At 36.2% G+C, this 17,840-nt stretch overlaps 1 protein-coding gene across 2 annotated transcripts in view; it reads left to right on the top strand.

Annotated features, from left to right (window-relative positions):
- The window catches only part of LOC149538453 (U3 small nucleolar RNA-associated-like protein), a 61,955-nt gene that overhangs the window by 725 nt on the left and 43,390 nt on the right, over nt 1–17,840 (top strand). For both annotated transcript variants that reach the window (XR_016356060.1, XM_089799779.1), the window contains exons 2-3: nt 61–723; nt 4,647–5,111. Coding sequence is in view for 1 of the 2 variants with exons in the window: in XM_089799779.1 (XP_089655905.1) it covers nt 61–723; nt 4,647–5,111 (1,128 nt within the window). In the remaining variant the exon portion in view is untranslated. The remainder of the gene's footprint in view (nt 1–60; nt 724–4,646; nt 5,112–17,840) is intronic.

Below are 17,840 nucleotides of genomic sequence, written 5' to 3'. Positions count from 1 at the left end.
TGATTGTAAGGATCAACATATTGTAAAGGATAAACATTTATCGACACTTGATACTTGTAGGTTCTTGGAAAGGCACTTAACTATCATCCAAATGTTCCTGGACTTTGGATATATGCTGCAGCTTGGGAGTTTGAACGGAACCTGAACGTAAAGGCTGCACGAGCTCTTATGCTGAGTGGGATACGTGCATGCCCTAAGTCAGAAACTCTCTGGTTGGAGTACTTTCGCATGGAACTCATCTTTGTTAACAAATTGAGAGACCGCAAAGTAGCACTTGGACTTGATAAAGTTTCTTCTTTGCGTCATGCTGAAGACAAGGAAGAGTGGATAAAAGAAAACAGTGACCTTTTCATGTCCCTAAACGAAGAAAAGCCCGATGATGGAGAAACTTTGGAAACAGAGACTAAGGAGTCAGAATTGAATGTAGACGTACTTGCAATTAGGGAGTTGGGTTTCAAGATGGCTTATGTTATTTTTAATAAGGCAGTTGATGCTATTCCATCCAGTCTTAGATTTCGTCAACAATTTGTTGAAATGTTAGATCATCTTGATGTTGAAAGAGCAAATGTCTTAGAAGATGAGATGTGCAGAAGCATGCAGAAAGATTTTGCAAATGATGAAAGTTGTTGGAACTGGTTAGCATGGCGACATATTTCAAGATGCCAGCGGAAGAAACAAACTAATAAAGACAAGGTTGTTGCTGCATTGAATAATGCAATTCAGGTAGTTTATACTAAATTAAATACATCTCATTTTCAATTTTCTGTTGTCTGTTACTTACAGTCTTACCTTATTGGCATCATAGGCACATCATTTGTAATATACACTTTTTCCAGGTCTTAACTAATAACTAACATATCAAAGAAATACAATCATTACTTCATCTTCAAAGGAAGATAGTTATATTAGTTACGTTCATATGAATGCGATTAACAGTTATAATCAGTTAAACGAAATTTCATAACTAACAATTGAAAACACCATCAATGAATTTACTATGGAAATTAAAATTTACATACTGTGGAATTTGAAACCGAAATCAATCTAGGGATGCTTCTGCAAACACCCACGTTAGTCCACAAATACCATTTATGATAAAATGACGATTACCATCCAATAGCTTTATATCAAAATCAAATGATGATTACTATCAAATACCATTATATCAATATCAAATGATGGTTACCAGCAAATACCACTCTATCAATTAGGGCATTGATTACCATTGGATTATTTAGGACATCACATACCACTATATCAATTAGGGCATTTAATATCATTGGATCATTTAGGGCATCACATACCACTGTGTTAATTAGGGCATCAATTACCATTGGCTAATTTAGGGCATCAGATACCATTGTATCATTTGGGGCGTCGGATACCAATGTCATTTAGGACATCAGATGCCATTGTATCATTTAGGACATCAGATACCACTGTATCATTTGGGGCGTTAGATACCACCTTATCATTTGGGGTGTCAGATACCAATATCTTTTAGGGCATCAGATACCACAGTATCATTTAGGGCATCAGATACCACTATATCATTTGGGGCGTCAGATACCTCTGTTTCGTTCATTTTCTTCCTATTGCTAATTGTGGCAATAACATAAGATTAGAAGATATGCTCAGCATCATTATTCTTATAAATGAAAGACTGAAATAACAATCCTATAGATATATTCCATATTCAGTTGGAAGGTCAACCGGTCTAAATGGTTACCAATTACATTGACGAGAAAGGTTGTATTAATCAAAGGAAATAACTGAATTCAATGATATAAATTAATCCATCATATTTTCTACTTGTATAAATATCATAAAAGTAAAAATACCTGTTACCAATAAATGTTTGCATGCTCAACTTATCTTTATCCGATGCATGTTCTAACATCTCATGGAGAAGGGAAACATTGTCAGGGGTTTAACCTCCCAACCACGGACCTCAAACTTATCCCCACATTTTCTTTAATTAGAAAGACCCTCCCTACTCGGAATAGACATTGAACACCTTGTTAGTCACTGAGCATCCTTGTACTTAATCACATCACTCGACTTGACAACAGAGAATGTATTGGACATGCATGAGCTATCAAATGATTTCATTTAAAATAATAAATAATTATGTCACATCTGAATTCTGTTTTCATGCTAATGTAGATTTCTTTTTCTCACCTCTTCACCCTTTTCCTTGGCTATACAGCCGGGTGAGTCCCAGGTGTTTGAATCTCAGAGCAACCAACTCTTTCTGTTGATCCTCAACTGATATAAGAATATTACATGTTTTTTCAGCATATCACATTTCTGTGACCTGAGAATTATAATCTTAAGACTTGTAGAATGAATACCATTTGATTCTAACATTCAACTGTAGAATAAAGATATGATATCATGACATGGATATTTGGTCTTGACTCATCATAAGAAGTTTTGTCCTAAAGAGGAACTAACAGATGTTATTAAAACAAGGATTATGTATGACATATTCTGGAACTGTATCTTACTGCTGTAATTACAAATGCAGTAATATCTGATAGAACATATTATACTCATTGGGATATGGGGAGGCAACCTCATAACCTGGTAAATTCGGAAAGTAGTTGGAGTCTTGGCTGGACATTATCAACCAGCTCCCTTACAGAAAGAACTCCCAATGCAGTCTTAGTGTGATCACCAATCACATATTTCAGCAAAAGTATAGATGAAATGGGAATATTGTGGCAGAAAATATGCAGGGGAAAGAACCTAAGGAAAATTGCAGAGGGATATTGTGTGGAGAGCAAAAACCTATCCAACTTCTCTCGGCTTCCAAATGTATGTAAAAGCATTTGATTTCTCTCGGCTTTCAAATATTTAAAGAGGTATTCAATAAACTCCATGGCATCCAAGAAGCCGTAACTCTTTAAAGAAATGACTTGGCTTTTTGAACGCCAATATAATATGCCAAGTGTGCATTTCAGTTTCAAATAAAGAATTGAATAAATAAGGAAAAGAGTTTGAAGGTTATAAGTGAAAAGAATATAATAAACATATTTATTCACTTGCACGTAAATATATCTGAATAAGATGACACATGGTAATTGTTTATCCAAGGTCATACCTTTTAAATATGTATATCTAACTACATGTTTCATTTTAGAAGATTTATTTTATCGCTGTGTACGTGCATTTAAATGGACATATTAAATAGATAAAATCTTGTATAAAAATAATACTATGATGTCACCTTTAATTTATATTTGTGTATGTACATAAATATGTATTATAATGATGTAGTGGAAAAGTCAATCAAAAGTCATTTGAGGTACGCATTATATTTAATTAAAACATAATTAATATTTTAAATGTTTATTTAATAGCTCATGCGTGTCTAATGTGTTTATCCTATTATGTAGTTGCTAGGTCCTCAACCATGATGATTCACAGTTCATACCCATTTGCCCAGTGATGGTGATGCTCTTGTGCCCAATTCTTTCTGACAATGCTCCCACCCCTTTGATGTGCTCCCTACAAGGAAATTCTCCGCAATTAAATCATATTACCAAAATAAGTTATTAATCATAATTAATCATAACAACTAATTGCCTTTTCAATTCCATGAATTCATGATAAAATTATAAATAATCAACTAGCATGTTATCTTCATATGAAATCATAATAATTCATGATAAATAATCAACTAGCATGTTATTTTCATATAAAATCATAATGACTACCCATCTTACTATTTCACAAGATTATAACAAATTTAACTGTCAACTGACTTCATGTGAACCTCAACGGCTATATGAACATTTTAAACTGGGTCGAAATTTGGGGTGTAACATCATTATATTCACATGCTTTGTAACTGAACATATATGGTATTAAACACTTGCAAATAGTCAATTTCATTCATTATTCAATTTCAGCTTGTATGAAAGAAACTAAAGCAATAGTTTCAAATGTTAACTCCAAACTTCACAATCATAGAGGTCCACGTGTCAGAAGGTTAGATAATTGTGCTTTCTTTTTGTACCCATGCCAGAATTCAGCAAATTTACAGGGATTCGACTTGTAATAGGTTTTTTATTCCGCAAAAATTCTTTTTTGAATTCCAAGGTTCCAGTTTAATTAATGATCAAGATAAATGCCTAGATATACATATTTGTTAATTATCTCAAGGAGATGGTCACCGAAGGAAATTGTAGGATAGGCTGATTTCTTGGGTTTGATTAGCACTGTTTGTGGTATTATTAACATTTACAGTTAAATTGGACCTATTGGAAATTCTTGGAGGATAATTAAAATCAACCAGGGCCTCTCTTAATTCTTATGTTGACTGTTTGTCTTGGTGTGAAATTATTACTTGGAGAGTTTGATTTTTCCTCTGGGTCTATTAATTTTCTTTTTATTGTTGAAGTTGAAATACATGGCCTAATTATGAAGACAATCTAGATGTCACTCTTTCAGTGTAATTATTCAGTGGAAGCATTGTTTTCTAATTCGAAGAATTCATTGGGTCAAATGCTTGTTATTCTAGAATGAAACTACGCTTGTCTCGCACTAGTTTAGCTGTCATAAATTTTATGTTTTCTCTCCTGTGTTTTATAGATAAGAGGTTGGCAATATGATAGTTAATTCGTGGCATGTGTTTACAGGTTTATGAAGATGCCCTTAACACTGTTACATCATCTAAAATGTTTGGGTATTATACTAAATTTTTGCTGAACCTTGTAGACTGTGATAAATCTGAAGTTCCAGAAGGTTTGGCTCTTTTCAGGAGTTTTGTGTCCAATGTAGAGGAAATTGCTATGAATTTACTCAATCTTTATGAAAGGGCTGAACAGTTAGGATGTATAGATGAAGATCTTGCAGAGGAACATATTTGTTTCCTCTTGAAGGTGGGAGATGTTGATGCAGCAAGACAATTAGCAGAAAAGTTTTGCACAGGTTCTTTTTCAAAGGTAGCAAAAATATGGAATTTAAGAATGTCATTGGAAATAAAATCAGCAATGATGCGCTCTACAACAGCGAGTGAGCCAGATTTGCAATCTCTATTTGAACTCTATAAGCATGCTTTATTGACGATACCTGTTTCTGAGGCTCATCACTTATGGAACACGGTACCATACCTCATACTTTTCTTCCATTCCAAGTTTTTTAGTGTACTATACAATCTATGCACTGGGTTTGCCTTTCATGTTTTGGTTTTTATTCAATTGCAACATAGTTCAGTAATTGACTCTCTGGTTCTTACTGCCTAGTAGCACGTGTAGCTTTTGTGTATGAATGATCATGTTTGAAAACATTGGATACAGCAAATTATTTTCTTTTTGAGCATACTACGAAAAATGGATGTAAATTTTTTCTCTGTCTATTGTGATTTATGTTTTTGGTAATTCTTAGATTCTTACAGCTTTCTTAAGATTTTTTTCAGTATTCTATCATATTTGAATACTTACAACTTTAGAGAAGAATGCAAACAATCAACTATTAGAAAACAATAACAGCAATTGCGTAATCTGAAAATCTTTATTTCTGCTTTGCACTTTCAGATTAACTCCTTTGAACTATAAGAAGTGTCTGTATCATTTTGTTCATGAAAGATATCCTGCTCCCCTCCGACAGATACAGTTGTGGCTGAATGCACAGTTGCCTCTACCATGCTTCTCATACAAGAGCTCTCTTTTCTCTTGCTCTGCCTCCTTTCCAACTTGCCGGGCAACTTCTAAAGCATCATTAAGAAAATGGATGCCAGTTTCTGCAGCTGTCTCCATACACAGTTCAGAATTTTTCTCATCAGTTCCAATTAAAGTGATGTTCACATTGATCTTTGAATCTGATTCTTCAGAAATCCTTGTCCCTCTAGCAGTCTTATCTTGAAGGTTTCATTGTCATTACGGTTCCTGTGTCCTCTTGGTTTCCAGTAGAATATTTTGCTCCAGAAATCTCAAATGCAAATTTTTTATTTATCAAATTGTCATGTCACAATCCCCTGCAACCCCACATTCTGATGTTGACTTTATCAATCCATTCCAGTCCATGGACTCATCGATCATTTTCACGGGTATACTTTGCGGTGGTGATCAGACAAATTAGTTTTTATTGATGACTTGCATGCATTGATAGAAGCTGGATCATTCCCTTCTTTTGGCAAGGCTCGGTACTCATCCTTTTCTTCAATCTGACAAGTAATAGGAAAGTCTCCATCGTTTTGTTTTTGAGAGCCCGAAATCAACTTTTACAGGGAATTTTAGCTCAATGATGGAGAATGAGTGGTTAATTCATGGCCATGTACTGGTCCTGTTAATGCCTCCAAATCCAGTTCCGATTCTTTAGGCTTGTGCCTGTCTATTACTTCAGAAATGTGAGTCTGCTTAGTACTTTAGAAATTCAACCTTCATTCATCCACTCACAACCATGTAAATGTGTCTCTGGATTACCCTTTGTAATGGCACCAGTAGATTCCATGTATTCTGCAGATTCAATAATTCCTGCTTTTGCACTTTTTCTTTAGATTATTATATACTTGATTATGCAACATCTCCTGCTGAAGGTACATAGACTTTGAGCTATCTGGGTGAGTTGGCTTAGAAGTATACTACTGCATCACACATCGGCTTACAGATACAATATCTTTAGCACCTATAATCGCCACTCAGAAATTTAAGTAACCCAATCTTTGCTTCCTCGGCAAGCAACATATCCAAACCAAAAGGTGCTCCTGGTTAAGCCCACTTTCTCAATAACTTGCTTTTGGAGTATCATGTCTGAAATCTGCTTTGATTTGATTTGCTTTCGTTCCATATCTTCTTGCTATCATGACACTCCTTGAAGATCGGTGCCTTATTCTTGACTACCCTATCTCTTTCATCTCATTACTGGTGGCGAACTGAGCACTCACAGGGGTATACTGTCATTATTCTCTACTCTTTATTTGTTCATGTCACCTAACACTGTGCTTCTGCCTGTACTGTCTTTTGTCATTAGTAGTCTGCATTCTGAAGATTGAGCATCCAAAGAATGTCCTGTCATGTTTTCAATTCCACGGGCACATATATGTATGTGTGTGTGTGTGTGTTTGTATGTGAATACACAGAGAGAGAGAGAGAGAGAGAGAGAGAGAGAGAGAGAGGGTTGACAAGCCAAGACACAAGCTTATAAAGGCATTTTGAACTTGACACTAGCAAACAATTGACAAGGGTTTCAAAGGCTTCAGAAAGATCACTGCCCCTGTTTTATCATCAAGCTTTACCTCTGTTCTTTATCAAGCATCTCTGTTTTCTTATCGTGGTATGATCTTCATTTGGTCCAATACAGTTGATGTCTTTTATCCTTAACTTTGACAGTAAAACCCAAGAATGATACATTGAAGGAAAACAAGAATACCCTCACTTTCACTGCTGTTAACTTTCATGGCCTTTGAAAATCACATGTACAACATTTGCTTTTTCCCTTCCCTTAGGAACTGTCACTGCTCTCTATCAGATAGCCTATATATTGTGATACCATTGTTTCCCATCTTTGCTATAGAAGAAATATGCTCTTTTGGAGGATTATGTACCGATTCTCAAAGATGTAAAACATTGAATCCTCCTATCCCTGAATGAACATTTAAGCTAAAAAAGCGAAGGTTATTAGGATAACTTGCATACTTGTTGAGTGCTAGGTGCGCCCCTTTTCCTTATGGATATTTTCTCCAGGCCTGCAATGTGGACAAAGTCCTACCCAATAAAACCTCAGAAGCTTCTCACTAACCCTTGCAACATGGGAAAAGAGTAAAGCAGCAAGGTGCTTTCTTTATGTTAAGCATGAAGGCAACTTCATGTCGGCCAAGCAGAAAACCTAAAAACTTGTCAAACAAATCTTCAACTTTTCCCCTTTCTACAAAAAGTGCAAGATTTTTTTTTTTACTCTTTTAATGCACCGGGTAAACTTTTTAACGTGACCGTTAGCGCTGGCGCGACACACCCACTGGTACCACTAAGATGGGAGAGACTAGAACCCAGGACCAACCCCCTGCAACAGGGAAGATTTAGCCAACTGAGCTAGGGCCCCCAAAAAAGTGCAAGATTTTGGTGAACACATAAATTTTTTTTTTTTTGGCCCGTTTTTGAAGTTTTGGTGCCCAAGCCTCTACTAGTGACATTTATTTTTAATAAACCACAAAACCTATATGAAATGATGATTTTGTTCACATGAATTAATCTTTGGCAAGATAAGAATATCGACAATTACAACAAGTACAATGATGTCAAAATAAAAAATTGGAGTGAAGTGAGGCCTCTAAGCATCCCCAATCTTGTTATCACTCGAACTGCTGGAATTGCAGTTCACATTGTCAATCTCTGCAAAACTAATAAAAACAAGCTCTGTCTTATGTAATTTCACATCCTTATCAATCTACACTGGCTCCTCTGGCTCTACAGCCCCCCATGCTGCTGTGCTTTCTTTGTACAAAAGTTTCTTGTGGTGGATGAAATAAAGCACTATATACAGCCTCAAGCTTCTTTGCTCTCCTAGAGGTAAGTCTATGCCTTTAGAGAGTGGATGAAGTTATAAGTAGATCAGTTCCTCTCAGAAGTAGAAGAACGATAATCTTGAGTTAACAATTGAATGGCTTGTGTGGTAGTCTAAGAAATCAATCAATGGCAATTCTGCCAGAAAATTGGGCCCTCCTGTGCCACAGTTGCTATATCCATCTTGGCTGCCTCAGAATAACCCCTAAGAATGACAAATTTTGCCCACCTACTATGTACTATGAATGATGTAGGTCTCTATAAGATCATACATCTTTTTGATAGCCTTAAAGAATACTACCTTCACTTCATGTTTTATTGGTGCAACTCAAGTCTGCCTCAGAATAAACTTTAAGAATGGCAAATTTTGTCCACCTAGTATGTACTATGAATGATGTAGGTCACTATAGGATCACAAATCTCTTTCCTAGCCTTAAAGAATCCTACCTTGACTAAACATATTTTATGGGCATATCTTTATCAAGTCTTTGCTTGTACCACATAGGGCGTAATGTGCAAGGGAGTATTGAGCTGGCAGAATGTAGTGTCCTTTTGCACAAAAGCCCTGATTTGGTCAAACATTGTATCAATGGCCTCACACAACTTGCCAATGCTAGGTGTATGATCCTTATATTTAATGAGCTGGAAAACTGGACTAATTACAGAGACTATGTATTTATGGTCCCCATATTTAATGAGCTGGAAAACTGGAGTAATGACAGAGACTGTGTTTTGCATCACTTCAAAAAATATCGTTCTTCACTATATCCTTCATCCTCATCCTGACTTGAGCCACCAATTCCATTCTGCTATCATAACCATTAGTTGAAATTTACCTTGCAACATAAACATTCTCTCCAAAAGAAAGAAATATGACACTTATTTAGTCTTGACAAGTTTCATGAATTGCTTCGTAGAGGTCTTAAGGAGTGCACGTGAAGCATTTTTGTTGCAGATAAACATCTGCACATCTTTAGCATCATTGGCCACTGCTTTGATCCGATCAATCTTTTACACATCCTTGAGTGCATAATTCATGCCATGCACACAACAATGAGTCCACCAAATATGTCTATGAGCTGCCTCAATTAGTTTCCCTACAACTTTGCACATATGCACTGCATTTGTCTCTAGTTGGACCACACAACCTTTTCAATAGCATCCTCGACTTTTTGAAAGTGAAAATTGACATCTTTGCAGTGCCCTAAAGAATCAATTGCCTTATGGAAATATGTGTCCTTTGAACATGTAACCACAATTTTGATGAGTGAATGCTCGCTAATGCTCATCCACCTCTCCATGACTACACTTTGTCCAACTTGCCACCCAACATACTTTCATTTTTCTCCATTAACATATTTATCTTGGAATAGTTCTCATACAAGATTGTTGTCCCCAATTATGTCTCCTGTTATGATTCATATGATGGTCTTGCCCTTCGTACCATCACCATTGCCTCCTTATAGTAAGGAGATCAAGCTACATGGAATGGAATGCCATTGGCAAAGAAGAAATGAAGTGCAATGATTGTTAAGTGTTCCATTCTTTCTCATGAAGGACAGGTTCTTGTGGACTTGTGAAAAATGGGCCAATGAGTTTGACTCGAAGACTACACAGTTGAATCCTGATAACAATATCATAAAGAAGAATTTGTGTGCATCATCCTTCATTTACATATTGAATAATTCAGCTAGTAGGTTATGAGCACCACTTGCCAAATTACATTTCCCCCTAGTTTTTGCTACATGGGCCCTTGGAGTAAGAGTTTGTCAATTTGCTACTTCGCTTTTGTAGGGTAGAAGTAGAACCATATGGTTAGCTTTGATGACCCATTGACCTATGAGGCAAGAGATACAAGTGCAGTTCCTTGGTCTTCACCACTTACACCCCATAGCTCACATATCTCAGCCTCGAGTTCAGGTTTGCCAATCTAACTCCAAAACTTACATCCTTCCACACCCTTTCCTTGGATATCAAGGTGGTGAGCATCAACTCTAGTAATGCTGCCTTTATATTCAAAGCCACAAAAATGATACTTCCACAACCTTGTATCCCAGATGCAATGCAGGAGCATCGAGCATGGTTTTGAGTGGACCCTATGTCTGTGAGCTTAGGGTTATGATTGGGGCATCTCTTTGGACCTTTTCCTATGTCCGCATAAGATTTGGATGGATCATGTTTGAGTTAGAGCTCTTTTGGTGGCTACTAGTAGCGTGTTCTTCCTTTGTTGGGCTGACTTGTGGCTTGATTTGGTATAAGTAGATTGTTATGTGCTGTCTAGAGTAATCAGTTGTTAGGATGGAGAGCTAGGACCATCCTATGGGTTGATAGCTAGGAGATGAAAGTTTGCATATGAATATTGAGTTGGTTCTTTGTTTGTAATGGCCGTAACCTGGAAGGCCTTACAACTTGACATGTTGGATGTAAATCTTATGATTATATTATGAGAATATGTGTTGCATCGGATCTAAATCTCTGTGTTATTGTTCATTTTTCGCTCTGTGATTATTTGTTGGGGGATTGATCACCTCTAAGGGGGTTACACTTGGCCTTGAACTGCATCACATGGTATTAGAACAAAGGCTGATCTGGATTGGTGACTTATGTGAATATGGTTAAGGTTGGACTTGTCAAGACATGAACTTCTTGGTTGTGAGGTGGCAAATTATGTTTCTAGCTTGCAATTGCAGACGACTTGCACAAGTTGTGTTGGTAACCTGTTACAAACATGTTGACTTTCTTGTTGGTGGATAGATCGCTGAAGATTGAGGCAATTGCACCTTGTTTTGATTCAGTATGTTGCCTAAAAGGATGAATCCTAGGAGGTTGGAACATATGTTTGAAGAATTCAAGGCAAAGATGAGGAATGAGATCCAAAATGTCTTGAATGGCTTGAGAAGGAATCTTGAAGCAAAAGATGAATATGTGGAAGCTGCTAAAGATCTTGAAGTATTTGAAGTATATATCCCTGTTGAAGAAGAAAGATTGTTGATAACTATGGCACAAGTTGGTAAGAGCCATAGATTGGAGGTATCAAATTATTCTAGTTCATTAGATCCTAAAGAACTGATAGATTGGATTAATGAACTTGAGATTATTTTGAGCTTGAGAATATTGTAGATCCACAAAGGGTTAGGTTAGCACAAACTAAGTTGAAAGGTCATGTTGCCTTGTGGTGGAAAGAATTGTAGAAGGATAGAGAAGAATAATGATGTGACTATATATGTAATGTAATCAAGTCTTATGAAGTAAGAAGGAAGATAGAGAGAAAAAGTTGGTAGCTTAGGCTTGAAGTATTGGAGCTGGTTTGTAATTTGGAATGTATTGACTGTAACCAGGAAGTCTTGTGAAGTAAGAAGGAAGATAGAGAGAAAAAGTTGGTAGCTTAGGCTTGAAGTATTGGAGCTGGTCTGTAATTTGGAATGTATTGACCGTAACCAGGAAGGCCTTACAACTCAACATATATGTGGTTCATTTGATGTAATTGAAGATCTGTTGTTAATAAAAGAGGTTGTTTTCAATTATATCTTGTTATACTTCTGCTGTGTTGTATTTGCTGGGAGTTTGGTCATCTCCTTTGGGGATACAACAGCATTGTACTACATCAGATGGTATTGTAGCCATTTTCGATCTTGTGAAGGTTGTGTAGTGGATTGATTGATTTCAGAGCCCTAGATTTTTGTTGTTGTGAGGTAGCAATTTGTGGTTCTGGTTTGCAATTGTAGAGGACTCGTAGATGGATTGTTTCGGTGTTGAAACTTTGATGTGAGAGATGAAGTTTTCCTTGGGTGAACAAATTGCCAAATTGAGGTAGGTTGTGAAGATGGATAGTAGATCGCTGAGTGTGAGGCATTTGGAGTCTTGCAATTAGATCGCCGATGTGAGGCAGTTGCACTTTGAGAGGAACCTGATGGATAAGTTGGATCAATTTTGGAATAAATTCAATGACATGATTGAGGAGATAAGATAGTCTTGTTTGAGTTGGCATCTACCAATCAGAAAGAGAGTTGTTTGGCTGGTTAGGACTGTTTAGAGAAGAAGATAGTTTGTTGATGAAGAAGAGGTAAAGGGTGAATTCATTGAGGTTAGTGAGGTATATGCTGGTTTTCATGAGCAGATGACTGGATTTAACATGTAAATTGCTAAGCATCTTATTATGGACAATGAGATTGCTGAGAGTTTCATTTATGCTGATAATTTACATGTTGTTGCTTATGTGGATATGGTTGTGGATTTGAATTTACATATTGCTGATATAGTTAAGGATCTACATTTTGCTATTGTTGTGGATTCAGGTTTGCATGTTGTTGCTGACCTGGTTCTAGATTTTCATGATGTTGTTGACATGGATTTCATGTTTGGTGATGTTACTAGTGCTGGTTGTGATCAGTTGGAGAGATTGTTTGTGAAGCCTTATGATGGTCAGTTGGTTCCTGTGAGTAGGCATGTTGATTGTGTTGCTAAGATTCATACGATTTTGATATTTGAATGGATGAAGTAGATATGGCTGATTTGCACATGTTTTCTTTTGTCTTTGATGAATTGGAAACCTTTGGTGAAGATGAAGTTGAGTGGAGATATTTCTTTTGGCATCAAAGTGTGGGACACACTTTTCTATTTACGTCGGGAGTCTGATGTAGGAGCATCGAGCATGATTTTGAGTGGACCCTATGTTTGCGAGCTTAGGGTTATGTTTGGGGCATCTCTTTGGAACTTTTCCTATGTTCACATAGCGTTTGAGTTAGAGCTCTTTTGGATGGATTGTGTTTGAGTTAGAGCTCTTTTGGTGGCTGTTGGTAGTGTGTTCTTCCTTTGTTGGGCGGACTTCGGAGTTTGTTTTCGCAATCTTTGATCCATGGGAGTTAGGTTATGCGGTCTTGGATTTGGATTGTTGGTTAGTGTGTGGACCTATGTCTAAGGTCGCGTAGTATTATTTTATCTTATGCGTTAGTTATGATTGTAGACTTGGGGCTTGTCCTAAGTGTTTATTTAATGTAATCTGCTAGGACAACTTGTGGCTTGATTTGGTCTAAGTAGAGGGTCTTGTGTTGTCTAGAGTAGTCAATTGTTAGGATGGAGAGCTAGGATTATCATGTAGGGTGATAGCTAGGAGATGGAAGTTTGCCTATGAAGTTTGAGTTGGTTCTTTGTTTGTCATGGCTGTAACCAAGGAGTCCTTACAACCTGACATGTTCGATGTAAATCATATGATTATATTATGGAAATATATGTTGCATCGGATCTAAATCTTTGTGTAATTGTTCATTTTCCACCGTGTGATTATTTGCTGGGTGCTTGGTCACTTCTAAGGGGGGTACACCCGGCCTTGCATTGCATCAAGATGTCATAGCCTTTCTTTGTAATTTTGTTGAGAATTGTTATGGAGGAGATTTAGAATTAAAGGAGCAAAATTTCTTCCTTTATAGGTTGAAAGAAGCGTAAAAGTAGAGGATACGCATAAAAATATTTGTTCTTAATATTTGTCTACCAAGGATCTTACTTTTATTTTTCTTAATTTAGGTTGTAGAAAGCATAGAAGCAAAGGATACACACAAGTTTCGCCCTAGTTTGACAACATATACAATAATTAATTTGAACTTATAAATTACTAATTTTAATTTGTTAAACAGAACTTACATATAAAAAGTTCAAAAATCGAGCAGCCATGTCTAAAAGTATGAATTGTTTGTTAATTTTCAAATTTCAAAGTTGAATCTTGATGACAATATTGATAGTAAACATTTAACAATGAATATGCACAGGCAGCCATGCCTATGAAATAATGAATGAAATTATAATATGAATATGAAACTAATAAAAAGCTAAAACACAATGAAAAGGCCATAGAATGGAAAATCCTTCCAATATGGTGCAGAATCCCTCCTCTAACTCTTCTTTGTGCTCCCCACCCTTGTTGCTCTTGTAGCACTACACTCTCACTCCTTTACCAATACTTTTACTGCTCTTTAACCTTGCTGTTGAAATGGATTTGTGAGTAAAAATGAAGATCATGGGGTGTTTTATATGGTTTGGGAGGAACTTGTGAAGTGCATTGGCCATTCGTGAAGTGCAAATTTTATTTATTGCACTTTTTGGACTTGCTAGCCGCGAGAGATGTCTGTGCATCTCCGCGATGGTTTGGGAACTCTCGGGAGTTCTATAGCCATCTTGGTGATATCCTGATTTCCTGGCCATCCTGACATCCCCAAAGACTACTGGAGCTGGAGGTGCAGTGGGGGAACGTTTCCCTGCGGACCTCACCTCTCGTGTGTTAAATTGTAGTTCAGTCAGATTGATATGATCACGAGATTTATTATAAGTGGTAAATCATCATTAAATAAATATTCTTTATATATATATATGTTAGTTATATTAAAATATACTAACCAATGATGATATAGAGACATGTCTCCTCGTCATATTTATATGAGATGTAAATCTGCAATTGGAACACATCAATAACAATGGCAATGATAATTACATTTGTAGAATTCGATCCATGTTACTTAACATGGTATCAGAGCCAAACTGCAGATGTAAAGAAGTTTATGAGATTAAACCTATCTCAATAATTTATCCAAATAAGAATGAGTTAATGTAGAGACAAATATCTGTGGAAAATATGAATCACGGAAATTTTCGCATAGGTCTGCATACACCATTTGCTAGTCAGCATCAATAGGAATGCAAGAGGCCCTGACACTGAATATATCCATCACACCCACGTGTGGAAATGGATGATTATGGACAATTATGGAGTGCCGAGAAAAGACCTCAGGAGGAGAGGAATACATTAGCTGACAGATCAACTCAGAGCATTTAGGGACAGTTTGGATGGCTCTATAGGAAGGAAATCTATTCAATAGCATGGTCAGACAATAAGCAATCCCAATTACTGAATGCATACGCTGGAGAAAAGAAGATAAGACACAGCAATCAGAAATATCAGAGGAATGACGCATACATTTACGGTCAAAGAGGAGATACAAGCGCACAGAATCCAGCATACACAACAACCAACAACCAACAATAGATATAACAGAGGTGTCCACTTATATGATCGCTTGATCATATCACCAGCAATAAGTGGCAATGATGCAGCTATAGGAATAACTACTTGGGATTTACAAGTGCCAATTGGAGTATTGTTGGCATCTCAAGAAATATAAATTGTGGGTCTGTAGATATCCAACTATAATGATGTGCTAATGAGTATGAAATGGAGGTAGGGTAGCATCAAAACCTGCTAGAAATTCATGAAGACGCAGAGGACAAGAGATTCAAGGTATAGATAGTTTGTATTAATCCAGTTCATGAGAAACAAGGATCAGCGTCAGAGTACATATGGATGACCATCATAGAATTCATCAAGAATTTATGTTGTGCTGTTGGTCTATCGAAAACTAGATCATTCAACCTTGCTCCTTGTTCTTAACATATTGATAAAAGTGATTCCTAGATAAAGCATATAAGTTATGCAACACATTAAAATATAATGAGAGAATTTTTTTTTGTGGGGTCGAATGACACACTCAGGAGAGTATTTTATATTATAATTTAGATTGAAACTCTTACAGGAGGGATATTTAAGTCACAACGTATTGCTCACTCAGAAGTAGCAATAAGTAAACAAATTTCAGAGATATAATTCACTAGACAAAGTCACCATAAAAGGATGCATGCTAGTTTTGGCAATGGAGAATACAAAAGAAAGGAGCATCATTACAATTATACTTATTAACGCACCATATTAGTGAACCTGTTATTGAGGAGGTATACTAACAAAGATGAATAGATGCAATGGAATTGTCATCAGGAGTGTGTTCTCAAAATTAATAATTAAAGGTATTGAATGTGCTCAATGAAATAACTAAACTCTTAAACCAGAGTATGCAGATGGCTTTGGAAGTTTTAATATCATAAACTTTAAATATATATGCACCGACAAAACAAGATGATAGGGGTCCTCAGTGGTTAAAATAATAACAAAAATTAACATGGTTAAAATAATGAGCAAAAGTTTGTACACCAATGGTATTCTAATGTTGCCTGAAAAAATGGCAAAAATTAACATGGTTAAAATAATGAGCAAAAGTTTGTACACCAATGGTATTCTAATGTTGCCTGAAAAAATGGCAAAGGAAATCTGATATTGAACAAATACAAGTATTAGCAAAACAATCTCACATAGCGATGGATATAATGTGTATATCACGTGGGGACTACGAGTATGCACCGATTGTGTCTGAAATGGAAGTGCAGCGATGAGTGATGATATGAAATGATGGCAAGTGATGTTCATGATATGGATGGTAAAATATTGTTGAAATAACTATGATGGAGTAAGAAGTCAATTTGGCGAGTAGCAATAAAGGGAAAGCTTGTCAAAAAATATTTGGAATGGCTTAAACATCACACACTAAGCTTAATTCTTTCCTTAGTGTGTGATGTTTAAGGGTGGCCCAAATATTCATACAGGACCATGGGTATTAAATGCAGAAAGCATGGTCAATGAACCAATATTATTAGACACATGTGGTGGTTCTAGCACCACGGTAGAAAATAGTTGAAGAATTGGTTTAACTTCCAGAAGATTCATAACCTCTTTTGGTCCTCTATTTATATATTAGGATTATCTCCATTGCAACACAAATATGTCAATATGAATTGACGTTATAATGAAGTATGATTCCAAACAGATAAATAGATCCCACATATTTGAGGCCACAATTATAGTCAAGAAGAAGATATATTGGTTATATTAGAAGCAGATTATAACATTATAGTAGACTCTTATTATAATTACCCCAAATAATATTATTGGCAAAGTTTGACTATGAACAGAATAAGGTTAAAGTCAAATTACTAAAAGTTGCAATGGTAGTAAAGGCTATAATGGTTGTAGAGAGAGAGAGAGAGAGAGAGAGAGAGAGAGAGATTTCCTTGAGAAGATTGTCTATCTTGGAAAGATATAAGATGTGGAAATCTATGAATGTGTAAGAGTGTGTGTAGAATCTGTGAATTGAAAAAAGACCAATGTAACCCGACACAACATAATATGGGGGTACTAATAGTATACCCAAATTGTTGGACAAATTGGATTAAGGAAATGTTGTGGAGGGATAGGATGAATTGATTGGAGATTACTCTAGGACATGCGTAAATATTTTCATGAAATAAAGTGTATGTGATGTAAAATAGAATACTACACCAATAAGGGATTATAATCTAGTTACTAAAAAGATATCCCAAAAGGAGACTAATTCAAGATCATTTGATTAACTAGAATTATTAAAACCTATTACGAAGAGTCGAACCATCATATCAAACTAT

This window comes from Cupressus sempervirens, chromosome 9 (assembly GCF_028749045.1).
Source record: "Cupressus sempervirens isolate cs-2001-9-10 chromosome 9, ASM2874904v1, whole genome shotgun sequence".
NCBI classification, from domain to species: Eukaryota; Viridiplantae; Streptophyta; class Pinopsida; order Cupressales; family Cupressaceae; genus Cupressus; species Cupressus sempervirens.
Note: the sequence above shows the minus strand (reverse complement) of the source record. Positions and strands in the feature narration are given on the sequence as shown.